The sequence below is a fragment of the Nanorana parkeri genome, unplaced genomic scaffold (genome assembly GCF_000935625.1).
Source record: "Nanorana parkeri isolate BGI_ZX_2015 unplaced genomic scaffold, ASM93562v1 scaffold118, whole genome shotgun sequence".
NCBI lineage: Eukaryota > Metazoa > Chordata > Amphibia > Anura > Dicroglossidae > Nanorana > Nanorana parkeri.
Genome location: NW_017306386.1, coordinates 86,039 through 111,582, shown reverse-complemented (window position 1 = coordinate 111,582; position 25,544 = coordinate 86,039). Strand labels below are relative to the sequence as shown.

Genomic DNA, 25,544 nt, shown 5'->3' with positions numbered 1-25,544 from the left:
AATTCCTGGTCCTCTGCTGCGCTCAGTGGTCCTTCCAGTCAACTCCTGCATCACTATTGTGTCCTGTGGTTGTAAAGGCTTACCTTTTTTGAAGGGCTCCCTGCAGCTCCTCTGATTCTACCCATGCTGCATCCCACGCTGGTGAGTTCGGGTCCTGGTACACTTACGCTGACTTGTGTGGCCGCAGTGCTCAGTGTCCTGTGGCGGCCTCACCTTTGGCTCCTCCTCTTTGCTCCTTATTGGCCATAATCTCCTATATGCTGGCAATATAGCGAGGTTCAGACTAAGTGTCTGTTAGCCAGGCAATGACTTCTCCCTCCTCCCTTCATGCTGCCTTTTGGTTTATCTTTTTTCAGCACCTGATTGAAACCACACAGACACTGTGCTTGTGCTTGTGATTTACCCACGTGCCTCACTAGCTACCATTGCCCTTATTTCATCTGCCTGTGCACTGACCCTTGCCTGTATATTGACCATGTTTTTGCCTGTGCTGACCCCTGACTGTTATTGGCCACTACTTCTGCCTGTTTACTAACCAAGTCTCCGCCTGCTACCTGGACTGACCTATTGCCCGTTTACCAACCATGTCTTTGCCCGCTGCCTGAACTGACCTCTTTGCACATCCCTTTGATTATGCTCTGGCCTAGGCAACAGTCCCTGTCATACTCTGCAGACATCTGTATCATCCTGAACAGGGGTACTATTCATCTACCAATCCTCATCGAGCCTATGATACCTGGTCAAACAATATAGGATTGTGTATTAAGTCCTGGAGGTAACCAATTACCGGTAGGCCTGTATGCGTTAAGGGAACATGGGCTGCTACAGGTGAAAATACACTTGCCAGCTATACTCTCTGACCACTTGTACAGTAGTGGATATTAGTGATATAGGGGACAGCCGAAGGAACCAACGAGAGCAATGGGGGACCAGAAAATTAGGAAGAACCAATGAGAGCAGTGGGAAAGCAGGAAATTAACACTAAAACAAGTGATGGTTTCTGAAAAGTCTTCAGATGGTGATTTCTCTTCATTAGAGAAGCTTTCTATTATTTACCATCTACTTTGCAGGGAACACGTTTAATGACAGATTCATTTTAGCAAGTTGCTTTAACTGTGGAAAAGATACCCAATTAAAATGTATTAGAGGTGCTCTGTCCTGCAGGCCTACAGGTATTAACATTTTCCTACAAGACTTTAATACCTTCTTGGTAAGAGCTTTGGGAAGAGTCCCAAATAGTGGTTCTGGTGGTCTGTCCACTTGGTTGTTAATATCCGATGGGACAGATTCTGTTCTTCTTATTTTTGGTACTGGAAATGACAGAAACAAAGAAGATTGTTAACTGAACCGTGTCTTATAGCTATATTAATAAAAAAAACAGAGCAAGAAGACATAAGTGTAAAATAAGGTGCCAATTCCAAACAACCAGAATACATCTTATCCTGGTCTCCTCAGAAACATGCATTGGTATTGGTTGCTAAGGTTTATTGCTCTTGGAGCCTAGTCTTTTACTCCTTGCACCATTTACTGAATAAAGATGTCAAGATAGTCATTCAAAACAAATGAATAACTATTAGGTACTTTAAAAGAGTGTTTTACTTACAAGGAAGAAATGATATTCTACATGGTGGGGCTTCTTTTGTACATTTGTTATGGCATTTTAACCTGAAAAAGTGTAAGATAATATATTTAAAAAACAATTACAAAACTCTTTTTTACTTATTGTGGTAAACATGGCAAGCAGTATAACAGATTTTTCTTTGCAGGTTGCTAAAGAAGTCTATCATTAATGAAAATCCCAGAAAGAGGGCATTTATTATAACAGAGATGCTAAAAACAGACCAATGTAAATCAGAAAAAAAAAATTAAAAATGATCTACAAGCAGCATTCCAACAGAATGAAGGGCTAAGGTATTGGGATAATGCTTATAACCTGTTGATAGCACCTGCAAAGAACATTTGTTTGGCAAGAGAGCATATACAGATAAATATCAACATAGGAAAAACTAGGAGTTCTAAAACAATGCAATAATTCACATATTCATACTTTAATAGCCCTCATATCTTTGTATACTGACTAACCAGCATTTTCATGTGTACATTTAAATGCAAATACAGGCACAAGCCTTCAATGACATACATATAGTTTTGGCAGAGGACAACAAACCTAAAAACAAAACTAAGGTACCAGTCCTGCCTTAATGATCAATAAGCTCCTCTAAATGGTTGATCAATAAGCTCCTCTAAATGGTTGTACAATTTCTATGAAACAGACAGGGAAAGTACAGTTAACAAATGTAACAATTTCGGGTATATTGCAAACACAATAATTGTGGGCAGCAAGGTGAAGATTTGCATAAAATTTAAGCGTTTCGTGTTCAAATAAAAAAAAAATCTGGCTAAGTGAGTGTTGTAGATATAACACAGATATATGGAAGGGAGTCCGCTAACAATATCTAGCATGCATGTAGCAGCAGTGAGAAATGAAAACCAACAAAACCACAGAATTGAAAGAATGTCTGCAATAAATAAACCAAGAGAGTAAGTAGGTATAACTCACCTGCAGTGCTTACATTTCACTCCAAACATCATACTTTTTTGACAAACATGACAGATTTGAGATAACCAAGATTTTGTAGAAAATCTGTTAAAAGGAAAAGATGTACAATTCACTTACATGAAGCCTTCACCAGTAACATTAGGTGAAATATTACTAAACTGTGTACACTTATCCACTACATTCACAGTGAATTCACACCAGATGCGCTGGAGCCACAATAGATGTTTTTTCCAGCACAGACCCAAAGCAAGACAAGGCAATTTGCCTTGTCACGGATGGACACCATTCATGCCACCACGGTGGAACGAGGTGGTGTGAACGGAGTACAACTGCCTCACCATGCACATAGAACTTAATTAAATCTCACTTGTGAAATTTCAATAAAGTGCTAAAAAAAAGTACACAGTACGATGTGGGATCGGCACATGAGCACTGTGCTGGGCACTGCACACTAGCTGCTGTGCAATGTAGCACAGCGGCTAGTGTGAATGGGCCCTAAAACACTGAGAAATTCAGGTGTGAGCATAGGCCATACTTCCCATCTAGAGTTTGTATAATCTCCAGCAGGCTAATTCCAAGAGGCAGTGGAAAGCACAATGTAGATGTGCAAAGTGCAGTTATTCAAAACAGCCCATTACATTTTTAGTTGACAGACAAATCAGTTAAACAAACTGACTGGCTGGTATGGATTACTAATGTGCTCGAAACTTTATTGAATAAACCTACAAGAAACAAAATACAGATGGGCCCATTAGGGGGTACAAGCATGCACAGATAATGATCCTATATAGCTAGTATCCTTCTACACCTGAATGGAAATGTAACTTGTTAACTATGCTAATGTTAATTTTGAACACTCTGGTGGCAGTGTACTAGGTTTTAAATTGGAGACATTTACATTTAATTGACATATAACTGAATTAGTGAGAGCAAAAGTGTGTGTGTGTGTGTGTGTGTGTGTGTGTGTGTGTGTGTGTGTGTGTGTGTGTGTGTTTAACACAAGTTATTTGAGCACTGGTGAGGACACACCCAATAAAAGTTTTTCTTATTATAGAAAATGCATAATAAAATGACATAACTAACTTTAAAATTTAGAATGTAGGACACAAAGGCGGTAGCTGTATTAATTATCCTTGCGCATAATTCTTCATGTATTATAACAAAACTGCATGTTTTTTTTATATACCTTAAAGTGACACTAAACTCCATTCAAGTACCTTATTAACACAATTATTTGTGTATCACTCGGCTGTAGATCCTCAAATAATTTATGAATTGGTGCTGACACTGTCCTTCCTTCTGGAGGGTGACTACTTTTGTTCCCCATGGTCCCTGTGTGTGCTGTAAAGTAGCCATAGCTCCAAGCTCACTCCTGTGATGGACTACAATCTGAATATAAATTAGTAAACTAAACGTGAGATTGTAGTCCATCACAGGAGGGAGCTTGGAGCGGTGGCTACTTTAAAAACACACACAGGGACCATGGGGAACAAAAATAGCCACCCTCCAGAAGGAAAGACAGTGTCAGCATGAATTCAGAGATTATTTGAGAATATACAGCGAAGTCATGTTAAGGGAAGCGTCCAATTTTGTAAAGCCTGACATACAAAGAAACAGCCCTATTGTGAGTGACCAGACCACCATGGCTACATACAGCTGATGCCAGAGGTGCCTGTCACTTCTAGAGGAACATGGGGCACTGGAAGAACAAGGGATTCCAATGGCTTGGCAGGTCCAGGAGTGCCACTGAAGCTTTTCCTAATTTAGGCAAGGTCTAGCATAGGTCTGATTTCTATGCAAGTCTAGCCCCGTGTAATACCAAGGTCTGCTGAAAATGGACATTATAACTAATTCAAGCAAAAATATAAATAAATGACCTATAATTCATATATTTTACAATGAAAGCCTTACCTATGCGTTACTGAAAGTCCTATATCTCGCCGTACCATCTGTGGTGATCCTTGGGGAGCATCTGTAAGGAAGGACATATTCCTCAAATAGATCTATTGCTTACACTGGTAAAACTCAGCCACTTCACTGTGGCAGAATACATGGCTGTAAATAATCTCAACACAGAAAACGTACAGTGCTTTTTAATATACACAAGGTATATGTCACATAGATGTACACCTATGACTGTTAGATTAGGTTTAAACAAGAACTCCAGGTTTTAGAAAAAATAACCTTTGTAGTGGGGCTACCCCTGCACTGCAAGGATTAAGTGCCCGTTTCTCCCTAGGGGTGAAAATAAAGAAAAAAATACTCACCTGATCCGTCGGTCCAGTCTGACTGTTAGACCGGTTCTCGCAGCCTCTTCTCCCTCGGGCTCTGGCAGTTTTAAAGACCTGTGACGCCATAATGTCTAATACAGGTCTATTAGACGTGAAGTCATCAAGCGACATATCACAGCCGGAGGTGAGAGAGGGGAGAGCGGTCACTGCCACATGACCAAGGATCAGGTGAGTATTTCTTTATTTTTTCTCCTGGAGAAAAACAAGCAGTCAACCATTGCAGAGTTAATTTTTCTAAAACCTGGAATTCTTTTTAAAAAAGTGAAACATTTTCTAATGAAGTTGTAGGCAGAATATACAGTTTTCACTCCTGAATTTACAACAAATGTCAGTTAAATTAAAGTCGTAAATAACAGGTACATATGGGGTATATAGGAGTCTTGACAGAATTTTTTTTTTTTTTTTTTATTGGCTTTTACTGGCTTTTTTATAATCCTCAATTACTAAACTGTGTACACTTATCCACTACATTCACAGTGAATTCACACCAGATGCGCTGGAGCCACAATAGATGTTTTTTCCAGCACAGACCCAAAGCAAGACAAGGCAATTTGCCTTTTACTCATACTTTAGACAGTATTATGTGAAATGACGCTCGCTAAACAACCTCTCAGAAAGATATATTTATGATTCAATTAGGATAATTGTAAAGTATGCCATTTCTGCATGCGTTAGGAAAGTTTATATTTTCATGCCACAACTTTGAAATGTAAGAAATTAGGAAAACACTAAGGACCCTTTTACACGGGCATTCCGATCAGGACCTGACTGGCAGCCTGATCTAAACGAACTTGCCTCCATTTACCTCCAACTCCAGAAAACCAAAACGGGACAGAGTTCTATTTTGGCGGACCTGATAGTGGCGGATCGGGGGTACTCTGATGCAAACAAACACACGTCCGTTTACATCCGACTCCCCCAACACGGGTACGATAATTTAAGTTTCAAATTGGATAGATATAGATTTCAAAATTATGAATTCTGTGCACGATTCAGAACTGAAGGCATCTGTTTAAAAGGGGCTTTACAAAGCATGTCCAAAACATTGGTTCCTGCAGGACTGTATATCAATACCTCTGACTATTTAAAGGGTACTATAAAATATATATTTTTTAACCGCATCTCTGTATTCTGCCGCAAGTAATACAATATAATCCTCAATTTCGTTCAATTACAATTTATAACCAAAGCTAATTACAGTAATTGCAGAGCATCATGTGTTTAAAACTTTTTATAATGATATAATTACATATATTTTATAAAAAAATTACAACACAAGGGGCTGATTTACAATGTGTTTGTGCAGCATTTAGCTGTGCAAATGACATTTGCAGTGTATTACTGCCACTGCACTACAAGATGAAGCTGAGAACTTCCTATGCACTCTGTTATAAATCAGCTAGGACTATGACCTATGACGCACTATGACCTATGACGCACTATACCAGGGGTCATTTTAGCACTCAGCTAAAGAGTGCAGAGAAAACTGTTTTGTGTGGTGCAACACAGACACAACCAGTAACTGACACTTTTGATGACACAGGAAGTATAGCATCTATGCAGCATTTAGACAAGTAAACTGTCAGTTTAATGCATGTGTGTAATATATGAGCACATTTACTCTATAGCAGACCTAGCTACAAATTAATACTAATTGGGAACAGGGAAGGACTGAACAGTCAAGGGGACATGCACGGTGACCAATCCAACAGAAATACAGAACAGACTATATATTAAATATTTATCACAAAAATATGCTGAATGTCTTAAAATACTCTTCTGTCGTTTTCCGTCATCCATATGTGTATAATGTGAGTGCTTACCAAACCTGCAAAACAGAAAAACAAAATGTTTTAAAGATTTTAGGATACATACAATGTTTTTTTTCAAAATCCTACAATCTCATCTTGAGCATCTACATAATGTATGCCCAAATGGCACTGCATGGGCTTTCCTATTTTTACTATAGGGCCTAGGTCCTAACATAATTACTTATCTCTACCAGGAACCAGGTATTCCTGGCAAACATGCTGCTTTGTTATATTTTCTTTTCACATCCATTTAGTCGAAATTTAAACCTGTTAAACTAAAGAGTGCACCCTTAGGCCTGGTTCACACCTGGGCGTAGAGACACGCTGTTAAAAACGCTCAGCATGTGAAATCCAATAATTGCCTATTGGCATGGTTCCCACCTGGGCGTATTTCAGCGCGTAGGAACGCGCTGAAAAACGCCCTATGCCCAAAGTAGTACAGGAGCTTCTTTGGGCCGCAAATCGCGGTAAAACGCGCGGCACACACGCATATTCCGCACGCCCAGGTGTGAACCGAGCACACTGACTGTTGCTACATTTATTATTCAGAAAAGTAAAATAAGTGAAACAAAAATCAGAGGAAGTTTTTATGGCCAAGAAAGGTTATAGCAGGCACCTTGTGTTGCCCTCAGACAAAAAAAACTTTAAATGTTTCAAATAGCGGATAGGTCCACTTTAAAAGACTTCCCTTTGAAAATAAGTTCAAGAACAGATGGGAACACTGAAAACTTAGCAGGTTGCTTATCACTGGTCTAAATACTAAACCAACAGAAAACTAAGAACTACACTGAAGCCATCTCATGCAGCACATAGCAGTGCAGGTTGTGGTGATCACTAAATTGCAGCATGGTTAAAATTTTCTATTGCATGTGAACTGCAGTATTAAAGCACTTTGTGCGAATACTAATATTTGGGTTTGCTAGGTTGCACAATGCATGATGTATAGTTTATGATAAACAAACTTGCAACACCCACCTAAGTATAAAATGAATGTACTACCTATGTTCAGTACAGATAAAGTCATCAGTACTGGGATACTTATTTACTATAGCATATTTCATATTCTGTCCATCTTACAGATGTATATGATCCATGCTAGCACAGTTAGCTGAAGACAAAAGCCATACTGGACACAGGAATACATATATAAATGGTTTAAATATATGACAATTTTGCATTTATTTAAATTACATAATGCAAGAGCAATACCACATACTGTATATACTGTTACATTTAAAAAACAAATATTCCATGATTTAAAGACTATTTGAGTTGATGCCACCTCCTGCTGGTAGAAGACTGTACATGAAGGATGATCTAAATTTTGCCAAACTCTAGACCAGGACTGGACAGGGACCGAGTGGTGGTTTTGTCTGGATCGCAATCGACAACTTGTGCTGGGTTATGGCTGGCAGTGGAAACACTGGCCTCAGAGGCCGGTGTATCCACTGTCAGCCATAACCCAATGCAGGGCCCCTCTGTGCTTCAGTCATTGGTTGCTAGGACTGCTGGCTGGCTGTATAGCCACCCAGATCATTTGTATTAGCCATGATCTAGCTCTAGACAATGAATACGTTTCCAAGCTTAGGAGCGGTTTCTAACCATCCATAACAAGGTCAACAGTAGAATAAGCTGCCTAGAAATCCAGTAATTCCAAGGATATTCTAACATTACAAAGACTTACAAATGTGCTAGGCACACGCTATGTGACAAACCTAGAAAGGTCAGACAGCAGCAACACCTGTAGCACTGCAAGCGAACAAAATTTGATTTAATGCCCATTGTAATGTTAAGAATTAAACATCTTAATTTAAAGGGTATGCTAGTTCAAATATTTCATTCTAGCGATAGGCTCACTAGAAGTTATAATAGTATTCTTTATCACCCAATGCATTATATGTTGTAACATAAGTACATTGTGAGTATATTAAAGTGACACTAAATTTAGGAGTTAAATCCTAAAAATGCATTCAAGTACCTTAACGCTCAACAAAACTGTAGGTTATTTGTGTATTACTCAGCTGTAGATCCTCAAATCCTCCTTCTGGAGGGTGGCTACTTTTTTTCCTCATGGTCCCTGTGTGTGCTGTTGGGTAGCCACCGCTCCAAGCTCCCTCCCGTGATGGACTACAATCTCATATTTAAATTTACTAACTTGTATATATATTGTAGTCCATCACAGGAGTGAGAATGGAGCGGTGACTACTTTACAACACGCACAGGGATCATGGGGAACAAAAGTAGCCACCCTCCAGAAGGAAGGATGTGTCAGCACCAATTCAGAGATGATTTGAGGATCTACAGCAGAGTGATACACAAAAAGGATACAGTTTTGTCGAGAGATAAGGTACTTGAATGCATTTTTAATATTTAACGCCTGAGTTAGTGTCACTTTAATGTGATCAAATCAACACAGAATTCGAACTCAGAACTATTCATCTAAACCTACTTTAAGGGAGGAACTTCATCTATTCTGTTTCCAAGCTGTGATTCATGAGACTTGCTTCTTTTGAGTGTTGAGAAATTAGGCAGCAGCTGCTGAAAGACTTTACGGCTAGGTGGAGGAGGTGTCCGAGGAGGCTTCAACTTCATATGCCTCTTTGACAAAGGTGTTGTAGGTGGCGTTATTGTAATTCCATGAGGAGTCCTCAGTGTTAACCTATTGCTTGGTGTGGAGGAGGGGAAAGGATCCTGGAAGCTCTCAGGATACATATAAGATCCATGGGATTCAGAAACAGGGATTGCAGACACTGATATTGAGCGAGGCTGATGGCTGTTGGCCTTTGAAAATGGAGTGTTTAAAATCCAAACTGCACCCACTGGGGATGAGAGGTCAGAAGGAAGTTGGGAAGAGCTTTCTTTCCTGTTTTCATGGGGACTCCATAATGTTTCCTTCATGTCACCACCTAAACAGATTAAAAAGACAGATATTTTATTTTACAAACACACAATAGGAATAAGCAAAACTAGATAGAATGTATGGTAATGGAATTACACTTCAGAGAAGGGCATGCTTATCATTTTAATTGGGAAACGCATGCAAGTTGGAAGATAGATCTTTGATCTTCCTAATGAATACCAAATTAGAGGTAAATGAGTAAATGACCACCACTCAACAGCATGCTCAGGTGGTATGCAATCATCTTAAAAACTAACTAACCAAAATGTACAAGTATCTTTTTGACATATTCACCAACCATTCAAACTTATTAAACCCTCCCCAGATGTATACTTACCTGATCTGAAATCTGTTTTGATCCTCTGGCCAAAATCCTCTTTCCCCTGGGTACATCTGTGCAGTTGATCCCTACAGACTTCTATGGAAGTTTATGGGTACCATCTGCACAGGTGTGGTCCCAAGCTGCCCGACATCCAACACACCCATAAGAGCACTGAATGTAGAAGATTCTTCTGCAGAAGTATTTTTCAGGACAAAAAAAGAATGGTGACATTCGCACTGGAGTCAATTTTTAGAAGCAGTATTTTTTATACTTAATTCAATGTCAAAACACACAGCTAGAGTTTTTGTGCGTTGTCTACCACAATAAAGTTGATTTTCTACTTATGAGAATTGCTAAGTACTGTTCATCCACCATTTATTGTTTGAAACCACAGTAACACTCTTTGTTAGATAGGAAAAAAGCTACATAGTCTTCGAATGTAACTGCAACTGCCTTATATCTCTGATCTACTAAATTTTCTGACATGTGGTTTTCACTGACGGTAACCTCTTCTTATGAATTATCACACCATATTTCCCAGCACTCTGACAGGTTTACTTTAATCTATCACATATTTTTAGACCTTGCTGCCTTTAATCATTACACTTCATAGATTTTAACAAGCTAAAACATGTTTACATAAAGCCTAAAACAATATCAGTTCACATATCTTACAGCAAAGGGATCACTAAAATGACTGCAAATATTTTGTTTTGATACTAAATGTATCTGTTTAGTTTTAAATACTTGACTGCATAAGTATTTTCCCTCTGCTGTGAAACCTTTACATGAGCTATGTTGTAACTGTCTTTAGAAATCACATACGTTCAATACTGTCCACCCGTGTGCTAGTAGTGTCACATGATCTCAAAATAAACACATCTGCTTCTGGAAGGCCACAGTTCATTAGAGAGAATATCTACGTAAATAGCATTTATAAGACCAAACATTTATCATAAGTTCAGGATAAAGTTCTAGAGGACTATCCCATACTGTGAATACCTACCACAGTAATTTTAAATCCAATACTGAAAAATTGAAAGACTATGGCAGAAGTGCAACCAATGATCACAGCATTGTTTACGCAATTTTAACAGACAACACAACCAAAATAGTACAATAAATCTACTACCTGCATTATAATAATAATAATAATAATAATAATAATAAAAAAGACAATTAGAACATGTATGTATACACAAAGTACTCTCTCTCTCAGTTTTGGGATGCCTGATTTTTATATAAACATTTCTAGTACATAAATTAATGGGAATGATTGACCACCTGTGAATGTGTAGTGATTAACACATTCACTGCATTCACAAAGTAAATATATAGAATTTTGGCGAGAAGGATAAGCAAAAACTTTGGGATCTAGGTGGAAAAAAATAGTAGACTTAATGCAAAAGACTACCAGCTGTAAATGCCACCAAATGCACTTCTAACTAGTACTGATTTTGAGTGAGGAGGCCTGTGCAACAACACAAGACTTTTTTTTTTTATCACCTTAAAAAAAAACCCAGAGCGCTAGCAGGTATAAAAGGATAGGCACCTATCCGGTGCACCCATAGCGGGGCCTACATATACTTGCCGCAGCTCTTTTACAAACACACACTGACTACATAATTAAAAATTCCTAGAGCACTGTGTGGTAGCTTAGATTATACAACAGATTGATAGAAACTTTGCCCTGAGCTGTAAACTGCATTACAACTGTGCCGCTTCTACAGCAGTATAACCCCAGTATAATATTAGGCTGCACTTTCAGAACTTCACTTGCTGTGGAAATGGCTTCAAATTCTTTCATCTGCTCCAATTCTACTATGGGATACTGCTAAAGTGGTACATTTTTACCCTATACTGCTGACATGGAAAGGAAACTTACATGTTTGTTAGTAACGCTTTAACTCAGTGAAACTCCATTACAGATCTGCTTCATGTTAGAGCTACTCTTGCAGCAGTATCAGACCAGTGGAGCCACTGAAAGCATAGATGCTGATCGTCACTTTTCCTATCCATGGCGATATGAGATGCAGGATGAGGAAAATGCATAAGGGGGACTACATGGATGCATAATAAAGAGGGACAACTGTTCATATAAAATACAATATGGTTGTCTGCCCTGGACTTGCATGCCACCTGTGTCATATATTTTATGAGGTCTGCACATATCAGTTTATGCCTGCTTTAATAAAACCTCAATCTTAAAATTAACTAGCATTAATGAGGTGTTATTGCTAAAGCTGAAGTTTAATCTGCTTATCATTTTACCCTCCCTGGCTCCTCCTTTACCCCCCCTCATCAATATGCAAAAGTAATTTTTAGATAAAAGCGGTTTTCATTAATGCAACCCAGTCTCGCTGACAGTGTACATAGCTTCCTGACACATCACAGCAGCTTGCATAAGCAATGGGCTGTCTCTTGGGAGGAGTTAAGCAAATATCAAAATGCCTTGATGAGTGGATGCCAGTCTGGAGGAGTAGATGGTTCCTAAGCAGAATGCATTTGCATGCAGCCTGGTCTAGTAATTGTCCACTTGTTATGCCAAATCTCCTGAAATCCAATAATGAAAGGGGTGGGCCAGAGACAGTAAGGAATCAAATGATGCTGGATGTCCTCCAGCCAGGAAATGAGGTGGGCTCAAATCTGACTTGCTCCCGCTTCTAATTCACACTGAAGCTCACAGTGTACAGTAAAATCTGAGTAAGCAATTTCAACACATGAGAGGAGCCCATACAACTGTGCAAGACTGAAGATAAGGCTGGAGTTCAGCTTTAACACATGGGCTCATTTGTTGATATAAAGACCAATGTGCAAAGTGTAGTAACCAAAAACAAAGCAATCAGAACTCCACTTTTCCTTATCTGAATGAAGCAGAATCTGATTAGGGTCTTCCTGATTAACCCTGCTACTATTATTCACCAAACAACTTGCAATTCTTGAATGTGGATCTTAAGCAAAAAAGGTTGGCACCTCAGGTCTAATGACTGCACAATCATTTGAAAGAATATGTAGTCTGTGTTGTGTTTTTAGTGGGAAGATGTTATAGCTGCTACCAGTAAACACAATTCCTTTTAGCATTGATACAGACAACAGCAATAGCAATATATTTCACAAAAGGAAAGGTCTTACCTGGCCACGCTAGTTTCTTTAAACATGTAAGAGCTCCGTTCAACCTAGAACACTCTTCTGTGCTGGCTCCATATCTTTTCATGGTCTCTTTCACTTTTAACTCATTCATCTCCAGTAAGGCATCTAGTGTTAAATCTTCAGGTATTTTCTGCAAAAAAATTAAAAAAAAAAGGATACATAAACAGTATGTACTTAAATGACAATTGTCATACATTCCAATAGTGGAGAATTACAGTCTTTGATTAAAATGAAATGCTGCTTTAAAGTGTATGTAATCCCCATGAAATAACATCTCTTATTTGCACACAACAACCAATCAATTATTTGCTGTCATTCTAATCTGCACTAGTAAAAAAGATGCGGACTGCTTGCCATGACCAATATCTCCACTTTTCAGACCACTAGATTTACAAATTAGCCTTGATCTGTTGTAATGGCCATTATATTGTTCATACAGGCAGCTTGCGTGGCTTGGTGAGGAAGGACTTTATGATTAAGCCCTATGGCAAGGTGGAACGCGTCAGTGATGGAGCCTGCATTTGGTGGGATCTGCTTCCTTATGGAACGATAATGTTTTTTGAAATGTTCAAAAGCAAGTGGTTTCCAATCAGCAAGATCAAATGTGGATCTGCCCCTGTAATTAGTTAAAAAGAAACAAAAAAACACTGCACATGGCCAACATAATGTGCAAGCAGCAAATCTTGCCATAGACAAGTAAATGTCTCACCACAATGACAGTCAGTAACCCGTCCAACCTAACTAGCTGGAAAATGAGCACTTTCGATGGTTATAAATGTTCACTGTAGCACCTAAGAGAAGGGTCTTCATGGTCCAATCCTTGGCTAGTCGTTGATAAAACAAAAACATAGCTCTTACTCAATCAGAGGTTGACAGGAACCAGCCTGTCCATGTTGAAATTTCCAACTATGGTGGCAATATCAACTGTTATGCATGATTGTAGTTTTCAACAATTTACATAACTGTGAGCTCTGTGGTGCTACAGTGTTTCTGATTGACAGAATACTGATCTATCCCAAGTGTACTACTACAACTACAGTAAACTCCCCGTTTCCGGCATCCACTGAGATTGGTAGATTCCAGATAGATGTAGTTTCTGGCTGTTTGAGAGTTACTATTAAAAATAGATCTAACTAATGCCATACCCCCATACTATACCATAACAAACTCTGTATTGACTTCATATTGTTATTGAAATGCAGTAATTAAAAGCAAATTAAGACAAATAGGCACACAATCGTTTCCAATATAAATACATGCCGCAGAATAGTGAGTGAACAAGGGATTTTTTTTTCTTGTTAGACGAGTTCTGGTTAGTTGAATTCCGGATAACAGAGAGTTTACTGTATCTCTTCAATTAACATAAAATAAAAACACAAACACAGCGCCTCCTCCTCGTGAAATTTGTTTGACTTGTCTGTAGTATAATAAAATAAGACCGGTACTCACAACTAAGCTTGTGTAGCCACAGTAAAACCACACTGAATGTCCCCTTCATGAGAGGCACAAACAGGTCAGCCTTTCTTAATTTACACCGCAGGCCGAGGCCAGAAGATCGGAAGATGATACAAACTATGCCTGGGCATTCAGTATGGTTTTACTGTGGCTAGACAAGCTTAGTGGTCTTTCTAAATTGTGAGCACCTGTCATATTTGATCATACTAGAGCCAAATAAAATGTTTTTTACGACGACATGGAGCTCTGCTCCTGTTTGTGTTTAGATGTGATAGAGACACCTCTGTCTTGGATGTGAGCTGTCTGCCCCCAGTGGACGCCCTGTCATCGGTGGATGAAGTGGGAAGACTAGTTGGTGTGATTATTGTACTGAATTAATTGGAGTAATAAAGTAGTAAGAAATAAAATAGAGTGCATCTGTATTGAACATAGATCCATAAAATCTGTATTCGAGGGTTATAATACCTTTGCAGATTATGGCATGTTTCCATTCCTAGAAGACTTCACAAAGCATTGTCATGAGTTTACTAGCTCTACACATGTATGTATAGGTATTTGCTTTGTTTGTGAGCCGTTAGATAATGCTGGACTAGAAGCTAAGGTAATCATTCTTACTGTCCTTTACAATGGAAAAAATACTGGGGAGTGCCATCTTCTTTGCACAGATACAGAGAAGAATAAATAGAAATGCACAGCAACAAATGGAGTCAGGTTTTCGCAGACAGGCGCTCGTTTGCTGTGGGTGGAAGGCTGCTCCCTTCTGCCCATCATACTTGTTTACAATGCCTGGCTATTTTTGCCTAGGAGAACTACTAGACAGCAGCTGTGCAACTCCTCCGACTTGTTCGCATGTTGCTCGACCCCTGGATTGGTCTCAACTGTTTTCTACCAGGAATTTCCAAATCTCTAACTGCAGTCGTGCCAGGGGCTGCATACATCAACTATAAATGGTGAATTAACAAAAACACAACTTGCAAATCATGTTTATGAAGCTAAAAGGAAATGTATTCATACAAATTGATATTATTCTAATAATGATAATATGTATGATCAATTACTATTGTAAATGGGGAGTTATGGGCAACTTACCTGCCTCTGCTACTGACAGGTTAGGTTATCTCCCCTGCTTAATTGAACAGATAAATGGGTAGTTTACCCCCCTTGCCTACTGAAATTGATGCAACAGAAAGTTCAAATAAATAAAGCCCTCCCGCTCTATAACTATAAATATGTTAATTTAAGACTAGCACTTCTTTATTTTCAAAGCTGATCAGTGCCTTCATTTAGAAACGGTGAATCTCAAGTAAAAATAGTACAGTGACTGTGACCCTGGAGTCCACACACATATTTAGGAAAATTGTGACAGCCTTGGAGGGCAGGTCAGTTCCAAATAAACCTTACATCCTAAACCCCTCATCACCTTACTGGTACCCAGGCGGTGCTGGAAAGCTTTGAGTTCCTCAGAATTGTGCTAACCTATAGCTATAGGGATACAAACAATATGCCCAGTGTTTCTGGCTACGATGTGGATAGGTGAGGGCCTTGTGAAACTGAATTATAAAAACAGCAGATCGGACTCAAATCACATCATTATTTTAGTCCTGAACAAAGCACACTGGCGCCAACATATAAATAACAGATCAGAAGAAACTAGATTTAAGCATCCTAGCCGTAACCTTCAACCTATATGTAAGGGAGTTGCATAGGTTAATATGGGAATCAGTGCTCATTTACCTTTTTATAGTTTTTATAAATCAGTTCCATACTTGCCAAAGGTCCTGGATAGGCCAGGACCATTGTGTTTTTTTATGCATTTATCCTGCAACTTCTATGTCCCAGGATGTCAGCGTGAGGCTTGCCAAGACTCTCACAACCTCCTTCCAGCATGCCTGACCTGTTACATTGTGCCCACACCTAATTCATAAGCAGATCAAACATCTCATTCATGTGCAGATCCTGTGGCATGTTCTGTGCTTGTGTGTGGTGGGGGTGTGCATATTATAAAATGCCAACTTTTATGTTATATTTCTGACCCCTGCACTGAATATGCAAAGTTGTACATTATACTCATGACCCCTGTACTGTATATGTTAGGTTGTACATTATATTCCTGACCCCTACAATGCATTCATTATGTTGTACATTATAACCTTGATCCCTGCACTGTATACACGATGTTGCACATTATATTAAGCTTGGCGACAGAGTACTAACTAGTTATATTACGCTGGATTTTTGACACATATAAAAACCCTTAACCTTTCAGCAACTATGAGAGGTGTTGCAGTACTCAGCAGAAAAGGTCAGTGTCAAATTCTGTTTCCTAAATACTGTATGCCAAATGTGTTTGCAGTGTCATGCACGTGGGTACAAATACAGGCATACAACATAAAATATGCCTATATTTCCAGGAGCCCAAGCTGCTGCATTTTTCTGTATCGAAAGAATGAAAACGCTGTACACTGATGTATGCACGTGAACGCTGGTATTGGTGCTGACATGCGAATATGCATGAGGGAGCTAGCTGGCGAGAAGGAGGTTCTATTATTCACCCTGCTGGAGCCACCTTGCAAGGTGATGAAGTGTCACATGGGGCAGCTTCCAGAAGAGAAAAGAGAAGATGCATGGCTATTAAACAGGGAAGAACTAGAGCTAGCACACAGAGTAGCAATGCAGAAGATGGAGGATCGGCTGCAGTAGTGTTGCTACTCTGAATAAGGAAGCCCAGGGAAATGACAGAATCAACCAGGTATTTACTGGGAGGGGGCCAGGAGAGGGGTGGCAGTCACAGTTTTGAGTGGGCTTGGGTGAACTCAGGTGAACTGGGTTTGCACAAACTCCAAATTTATCCCTAATAGTCAGTCAAATTAAGCTACTGTCCCCTTTTTGGTCACACAACATGGAGATGGTGAGTAATTGTGCAGGATCCTTGCTGCAACAAAGGAACATAATGAAGGTTATTTCACCAAGGAGACGAAGGATTGAGCTGAAGCATTGGCTAATCCTTTGGCTCAATTCCGACGCTGGAGCCCTCCGGTTCAGACAAACCAAAGGGATGCTGTACGGGCTATTCACAATAGCCTGTACAGCAGCTGAAGGCAGCCGAACAACTCAGCCGAGCCGAACGCATGTGCTGCCAAAGTCACAGCTGAAGTGGGTAAGAACAGTCTGCCAAAGCAGACATTTCTCCCCGCAAATGTCATTTGAGGACACTGGGCCGTCACTGAATGACAACAACTGGGCAGAGCCAACCGTGACACCACAGCTGACTCCACCCATTTGTTTTGATTTATTTGGCCGGCCCATATGACAGGTGGCGGCAAAATCAAATGTTGAAAATGTTGAGGGGGGGGGGGGTTTTCCCCCTTCAAATGGGGAAACCAAAGTAATCAAAATTCTTTCAAAATGAAAATACCTACCTATTCAAATTTTCTGAATATTCCCAAGGGGTATTAAACCCAAATATAGCATATTATAACAAGAAAAAGGAGAAACCCTCATAGCGATATACTCCTTGGGAATTAATACAACACACAATTACATAAAAAATATATTTTATCAAAAATATTAAAAACCAATTTACTAAAACCCATCAATGTATATCCAGCATGATATTATAAATGTTATTAGGTGCACATGATTATGTAGAAAAATCAATCAATCAAAATAATCAATAATTTGCCTGGCTAAATAATGAAATGAACACACATGCGGTTTGTTTTTCAGTCAAATTGATTGGAAATACTGTATGTCATTAGGAAGATCGATCAAGCATGATTAAAGGCAGTCTGATTTGAGCATGATTGACAAAGGAATTATTGTTTCGGTGACATCTCACTTTAAAACAAAACTGTACTCCAAATTTGAGCAAGCTGCAGCCAAGTAGAAATAGATGCAAGCGTGATTCAAAGCACCAGGTGAAAAAGCGGCTCACAACCTGATGTATGCGAAGGGCCAGGCAATGATGACTGTAACTGCAGTTTCATGTAACATACACCCACATGGATATGACAGTGAGCAGTCATTGTTCCAACTTAGAGCCAAACCTGATATGGTACGGCTCACAAAAGTGAATCAAACATATGTCAAAGCCACTGGCCCCAGCAAGGGTATAAATTGTGGTACTTAACTTAGTTAAGACATGTCCCATTCGTCTTTCAAGTTGGTTTTCACATTGCCAAATAGTCTGTTGACTGATCTAAGCAGGCTCACCGGTGTGTTATTATTATTATTATTATACAGGATTTATATAGCGCCAACAGTTTGCGCAGCGCTTTACAATTTAAGAAAGACATTACTATCACAATACAATTCAAGACAAGATGGTAAGGAGGGCCTTGCCAGTGAGGGCTTACAATCTAAAAGGGAGGGGCAAGTGATACATGAGGAGGTAGCTGTATGGGGATGAATTGTTTGAGAAAGGGATAGTTCAGTGGTTAGTTTGCGGTGGGATAGGCTTCCCTGAAGGGGTGAGTCTTAAGGAATCGCCTAAAGGCAGTCAGAGTGGGAGATGGAAGGACAGGTTGGGGTAAAGAGTTGCATAGGAAGGGGGAGACTCTAGTAAAGTCCTGGAGGCGAGCATGGGAGGAGTTGACGAGGGAGCTGGAAAGCAGAAGGTCTTTTGAAGAGCGCAGGGGACGGTTAGGGTGATACTTTGAGACCAGGTTTGAGATATAGCCAGCGGCAGAGTTGTGGATGGCTTTGTAAGTGGTTGTTAATATTTTGAATTTTATCCTTTGGGCTATTGGAAGCCAGTGCAGGCATTGGCAGAGAGTAGTTGCAGACACTGAGCGATTGGTTAGGTGAATGAGTCTAGCAGCTGCACTCACGATAGACTGAAGGGGGGATAGCCTGTGTAAAAGGTGTAAAAGGTAGGCCACTGAGGAGGGAGTTGCAATCATGAATAGACATTTGAGCCAGATCGTCATAGCATCATCCAGGGAAACATGAACTCCATGCGTTATTTCCTATCAAAAGAAAGAGGCCACCACCTAAAACTGGTAGAAAAAAAATTCAAAACACAAGGGGCGAAGGGGGTTCTTCTCAGTTCGCGCGGTTAGGGTCTGGAACTCGCTGCCTCAAGCAGTGATTTCCGCAAATAGTCTGGAATCATTCAAGAAGCTTTTTGATCGTAATGTACAAGGGTACAGGTACTCTTAAGAATGAGAACACTCAGGGACCTATATACACACACACACACACACACACACACACACGTTGGACTTGATGGACTTATGTCTTTATTCAACCTCAAATACTATGTAACTATGTATTATAGGTCATTATAGGGGTCCCTGGAAAAGCACCCTCCCAGTGCCAAGGGCATGTGGCCTGGTATGGTGGGGGGGGGGGGGCTTGCTCCCCCCCCCCTTTCCTGCCAGGCCTGTGCTCGGATTAAGGGTATGGTTGGGAATTTTAGGGGGGGGACCCCACTTTTGTTTTCCTTTTTTAGGGGGGGTCCCTCCTAACATTCCTACCATAACTAAAGGGTCTGGTATGGATCGGTAGGGGGACCCCTTGCAGGGTATTTTTTTCTTGGTTTCATTTTTTTTTTTTTTTTATTCTGCTCGCTACCTCTGAGGTAGCGAGCAGAATAACAAAGCCGAATGCCATTCGTTATCCACTCACTGCCGTTCGGCCCCTATGAGAGTAGGGGCAAACAGTAGCAAGTGAACTGCTGGAGGTTCGGATCAGCCGATCCAGATGTTGGATCGGCTGAGTCGAACAGCTTCTTCACTTCGGCTCAGCCAAACATGTTCACTTAACTTCGGCTCGGTTATTCACTCGGCTGCCTTCTACAACTAAATGAATAACCCCCGATAAGCTGATTTTAACACAAACTGGAACGGATTGTAGGTACAGAAGCTTGCAGATTTCAACATGTGCACAGCTTGAAAAACAAGTAACATGAAATTAGTTACTATTTTCAAGGATGATGGAAATAATTTACATTAATTTATAATTCTGTAACTGTGCAAGCTTTGTCTGGCCTATAGACTACCTGTCATTCAGATCATTGGACCCCACCACGCACTAATCACTTGACTAGAGTGCCACTGCCACCCCCTTGTGAGGTTGGCAGGACAGTCAGTTGGAGTTCTGGGTCTAGTGCCCCATGCATAAACCGGATATGTTGGAGCTTCAACATCCATGTGCATCCTGCAATGCTTGCCAGGATAGAAACGGTATATACCCTTTAATAGCGCAGAAAGCACTAGCATTCCCTCTATAACTTGGACACACTAGCAGGCCAGATGCTTATCATATGGGGCCGTTGTCTGCTGAAAGAGTAAGAAAGATCAATGATCTGATGCAGCAGCTTGACTGGGAGAAGAGGTAAGGGAGCAATGTTCTGCATTTCAAAGAAACAAACCATCTTCAGCAGAAAAGTTTTGGAAAAAAAGAACATTTGCAAAGAGGAATGTTTTTGCCAAAAAAACAAGAAATCTGGCATCTAAACAATGAGGTCTGAATATGACAAGCAGCAGCCAAATGTGTAGGCAGATCTCTGAAACAGTTGGGAGAATGTTACTAATTTCTCGGTACATGTATAGTGTTAAAAGGAAGAACTCAAAACAGTCATTAGATTACATAAGAATTATTTGCATTTTCATTGAGGATTTTCATTAAAATTCACATAATAAAAAGATGACAAATTTATATATTTTAAAAACACACACTCACTACAATAGATTTACCAGCCAACCTATTTGAAAGTGGAAACGGTCTCAAAAGTCCAGGCTATTATTACATTAATACAGGGAATAATTATTGTCCTTCCATGTATATCTGCACATAATAACCTTTGTTTAAAGCTGAACTCCAGAGAGCTATTAAAAGGAGAACTATGAGGTGAGTGCTTTTCACTCACCTCATAGTTCTAGCCGACCTGTGACAATGAGACTGTCACAGGTCGGCTCAGTAGATCGGGAGGTGAGCGAACACATACCGGGTTCGCTCACTTCTTGATCCTGTCACGGCTCTCTGCCGTGACAGGGGAGGGGCTGGATTCCCCTCTCCCCGCTCCGCCAGCGCTGACTGGCGGAACGGACGGGGGAAGGTACAGCTGGCTCTGCCTCTAGATAGGCAGAGCCAGCTGTCACTCACGCAGCTGGGCTGATCTCGACATCGATGTCGGGATCCGCTGCGGCGTCTCAGTATACCGCGAGCTGTAGCTCGCGGTATACTGAGCCTAGGGTGACGGGAGGACGCTAGTTTGTGTCCTCCCGTTACCCTAAGGAGAACTATGGGGAAAAGCCCTGACCCCATAGTTCTCCTTTAAGAGACAAATGAACGCAGCTTACTAAAACATGAATATATGTATTTGCAATGTACACTACTAAAAAAAAATTGAAGGAACACTTTTTAATCAGAGTATAACATCAAGTCAATGAAACTCCTGGGATATTGATCAGGTCAGTTTAGTAGCAGAGGGGGGTTGTTAATCAGTTTCAGCTGCTTTGGTGTTAATGGAATTAACAACAGGTGCACTAGATGGGCAACAATGAGACGACCTCCAAAACAAGAATTGTTTTACAGGTGGAGACCACTGATATTTTTTTCCCTACTCATCTTTTCTGACTGTTCACTAGCTTTGCATTTGGCTAGTCAGTGTCACTACTAGTAGCATGAGGCGATACCTGGACCCTATTGAGGTTGCACAGGATGCCAACTCCTCTATCACAAGGACCGGTATCTGCTCCTTTGTGCACTGCCAGAGCCCTACAAAATGACCTCCAGCAGGCCACTGGTGTGAATGTCTCTGACCAAACAATCAGAAACAGACTTCATGGAGGGCGGCCTGAGGGCCCGACGTCCTGACGTCCTCTAGTGGGCCCTGTGCTCACTGCCCGGCAGCATGGAGGTCCATTGGCATTTCAACACCAGAATTCGCAGATCTGCCACTGGTGCCCTGTGCTTTTCACAGATGAGAGCAGGTTCACCCTGAGCACGTGACAGACGCGAAAGGGTCTGGAGAAGTCGTGGAGAACGTTATGCTGCCTCTAACATTGTTCAGCATGACCGGTTTGGTGGTGGGTCAGTGATGGTCTGGGGAGGTATATCCATGGAGGGACGCACAGACCTCTACAGGCTAGACAATGGCACCCTGACTGCCATTAGGTATCAGGATGAAATCCTTGGACCCATTGTCAGACCTTACACTGGTGCAGTGGGCCCTTGGTTCCTCCTGGTGCACGACAATGCCCGGCCTCATGTGGCAAGAGTATGCAGCCAGTACCTTGAGGATGAAGGAGTTGATACCATTGAATGGCCCCCACGCTTGCCTGACCTGAATCCAATAGAGCACCTCTGGGACATTATGTCTTGGTCCATCCAACGCCGCCAGGTTGCATCTTAGTCTGTTCAGGAGCCCAGTGATGCGCTGGTTCAGATCTGGGAGGAGATACCCCAGGACACCATCCGTCGTCTCATTAGGGAGCATGCCCCGACGTTGTCAGGCATCCATACAAGCATGTGGGGGCCATACACACTGAGTACCATTTTGAGTTGCTGCAATGCAATTTCAGCACAATTTACTAGCCTGCCGCATCATTTGTTCACTTTGAATTTAGCCCTCTGTAGGTTGATCATTTTTAATTTCCATCAAACAATGTGTCATCCTTTCATACCTAACACATTACCCAGTCCAGTATACAGTAGATATCCAGCATGATATTTTTCCCCATTTAGATCTGATGTGTTTTCAAAGTGTCCCTTTAATTTTTTTTGAGCAGTTTATTTGTAAATGCAAGTAGAATAAGTACTTGACTTTAAATTGGCATCAGTCCCTTGCAGTCCTCTAGATCGGGGCTCAGACGGCAAGTGGGAGAAGCAGAACAAAGAGTCGCCAAGTTCATGTTCTAACAAGGGACATGCTGATAGGAGTTGAGAGCAGAGTGACAAAGAGCTATGCTGATCAATGTGCTGCTTTTCCACTGTCCAAATCGAGGGGGGGCTTAGGGGGTAAGTATTGAGAAGGGTATTACATAACTGCAGTATAGAAAACAGAAAATCGGGTCTTTTGCCCTGCCAGATGGAGCAATACAAATCATTTGGAAGGTAAAACATCTCCCATATATGTATTTCTTGCGTATTTAGCCCCAAATACTCACCTCACTTAGCATAGGTGACAAACAGAAGAAAAAAAAACGTGAGCTGTCATGGCGTCGAGACTAGGGGATGCAATGCATTCAAATGCCAGGGTCTTCTGAGCACAATTGAGGGAAGGAGGGGGGAATTTGTACTGGTGGTGGTTTTGTCATGGAGATATGGGGGGGCTGAATTGGCACTAGGAGGACATTTTTTTTTTCTAAAAAAGGGGCACTCTGTGCATTACTTACTCCTGTCCCCTACACTCTGTGTGTTATTTACTCTGGACCTCTAAGTGTTACTGCTGACCCCTGCACTCTGCGTTAAGTACTCCTGACCGCTATGTTAGTTACTCCTGATATCTGCACTCTGTGTGTTATGCACTCTCTCTCTCTCTCTCTGAGTAGCATAGGCTCAGGTTTTATTTAACTATAACCCCTTAAATCCCTCCTAATGCCCAATTTGACCATGCCCATAATTCTGACTGGCACAAACACTCTACTATTAGCCCCTTCCCTACTCCACCCCTGTCCCAATGTCATTAATGGGCTATCAGTAGGTCAGTAGATTTCATTTTGAAAATGTGGTCAACTTTCTCTAGATCATGTGTCCAAAATGTGGGCCATAACACAAAACATATTTTCATTTGGTCTATTCATGACCAATTGCAGCTCTGTAATCTGGTAAATGTGCCAGCTAAGTTTGCATTCAGAGTACAGTGCTTGTAGGCACCATTCTCCAGAAAGAATAATAAGTGTCACTCTAATTAGTCTTACTGGTGCAGTACAAGCCAAATGCCTGACATGCTCAGCCTCTAAGCCCTCTGACACCACTACAGCTCTAAGAACACTAATTCTTCTATTCACTTGGTATGCCTTCCTTTTGTGCAATTAGTAGAACAGAATAGTGGTTTGTTTATAAGGTATAAATAACCGAAAGCAGATTAGATCATAACCACCTTAATGACCTAGGAGCAAGAGAGATCATACAAGTCTTCTGAACCTGCTGCCTGGCCCCCATGGCACGCGACAGCATCAGCTAAGCCTGGGAGAAACCAAAAAAAGGATCCACAAACTTTTGATAGAGGCTGGTATTAATAAATGCTGGGAGTTATAGTGTTTACATTTTCTACTAAGGCCCCTGATTTAGGCCTTGTTCACACCAAGCGCGGAGCAGGTGAAGAGCAGAGCAGTTGCAGACCAGATCAAAACTGCGTACAATGTATTCCAAGGTATATTTTGCTCCAGTTCACATCGCAGCATGCAGTTCCAGAGCAGGTGAAAAAACTGCAGCAAGCCCTGCTCTAGAACGCATGCAAATGCATCAAAAACGCATGCAAATGCTTGAAAAGACACTGAAAGCCCATGTTAAACTAAAAACGAAATATTTTTTTTTTACCAAAAACAACCCGGAACGCATCAAAAACGCGGCAAAAATCGCGGCACAACCCACTGCACTGCGTGTGCAGAAACCTGAGCAGATCTGCTCTGCATTTGGTGTGAACAAGGCCTTAGTGTTCTCCTAAATTGGATGGTCATGTAAGTAAGGTGTGGCATTAAAGATGACCCACAAAAACCTTCCTTGGCTGTCGAACTCTGTGTTGTTCTGCAGCCATTGTCTGCTCACTGGACCTGCTTTACTCACTGGACCTGCTTTAGACACATGTAGCATCCACAGCAACCAGGATGACCTCAGAAAAAAAAAAAAAAAAAGTTTACTAGGTAACCTATTTCAAGGCTCTACCCCTTTCTCCATCCTCAAGGCTGCATCTTGGATACTTCAGAAAAGCCAGTTATCCTTAACCTTGCTGTATATGAGATATTGTTTTTCACTCCTTAAAACTACCATTTTAAAATGACACCTGCACCATGTTTGCGTGTGTTTACTCTGTACCATTTTGGATCACCCCAGATCTCAGAAGAGCTGCATGACCAGTGTGCGTTCCCAATTGACTGTTATAGATGAA

General features: G+C 40.9%; 1 protein-coding gene across 1 annotated transcript in view; it reads right to left on the bottom strand.

Moving 5' to 3' along the window:
* Nucleotides 1–25,544, bottom strand: part of KSR1 (kinase suppressor of ras 1) — a 143,990-nt gene that overhangs the window by 33,610 nt on the left and 84,836 nt on the right. The window contains exons 4-10 of the mRNA XM_018553390.1: nucleotides 13,016–13,163; nucleotides 9,112–9,568; nucleotides 6,675–6,679; nucleotides 4,472–4,532; nucleotides 2,561–2,644; nucleotides 1,604–1,665; nucleotides 1,204–1,310 (exon numbers count right to left, since the gene is read on the bottom strand). Coding sequence (XP_018408892.1) covers nucleotides 1,204–1,310; nucleotides 1,604–1,665; nucleotides 2,561–2,644; nucleotides 4,472–4,532; nucleotides 6,675–6,679; nucleotides 9,112–9,568; nucleotides 13,016–13,163 — 924 coding nt within the window. The remainder of the gene's footprint in view (nucleotides 1–1,203; nucleotides 1,311–1,603; nucleotides 1,666–2,560; nucleotides 2,645–4,471; nucleotides 4,533–6,674; nucleotides 6,680–9,111; nucleotides 9,569–13,015; nucleotides 13,164–25,544) is intronic.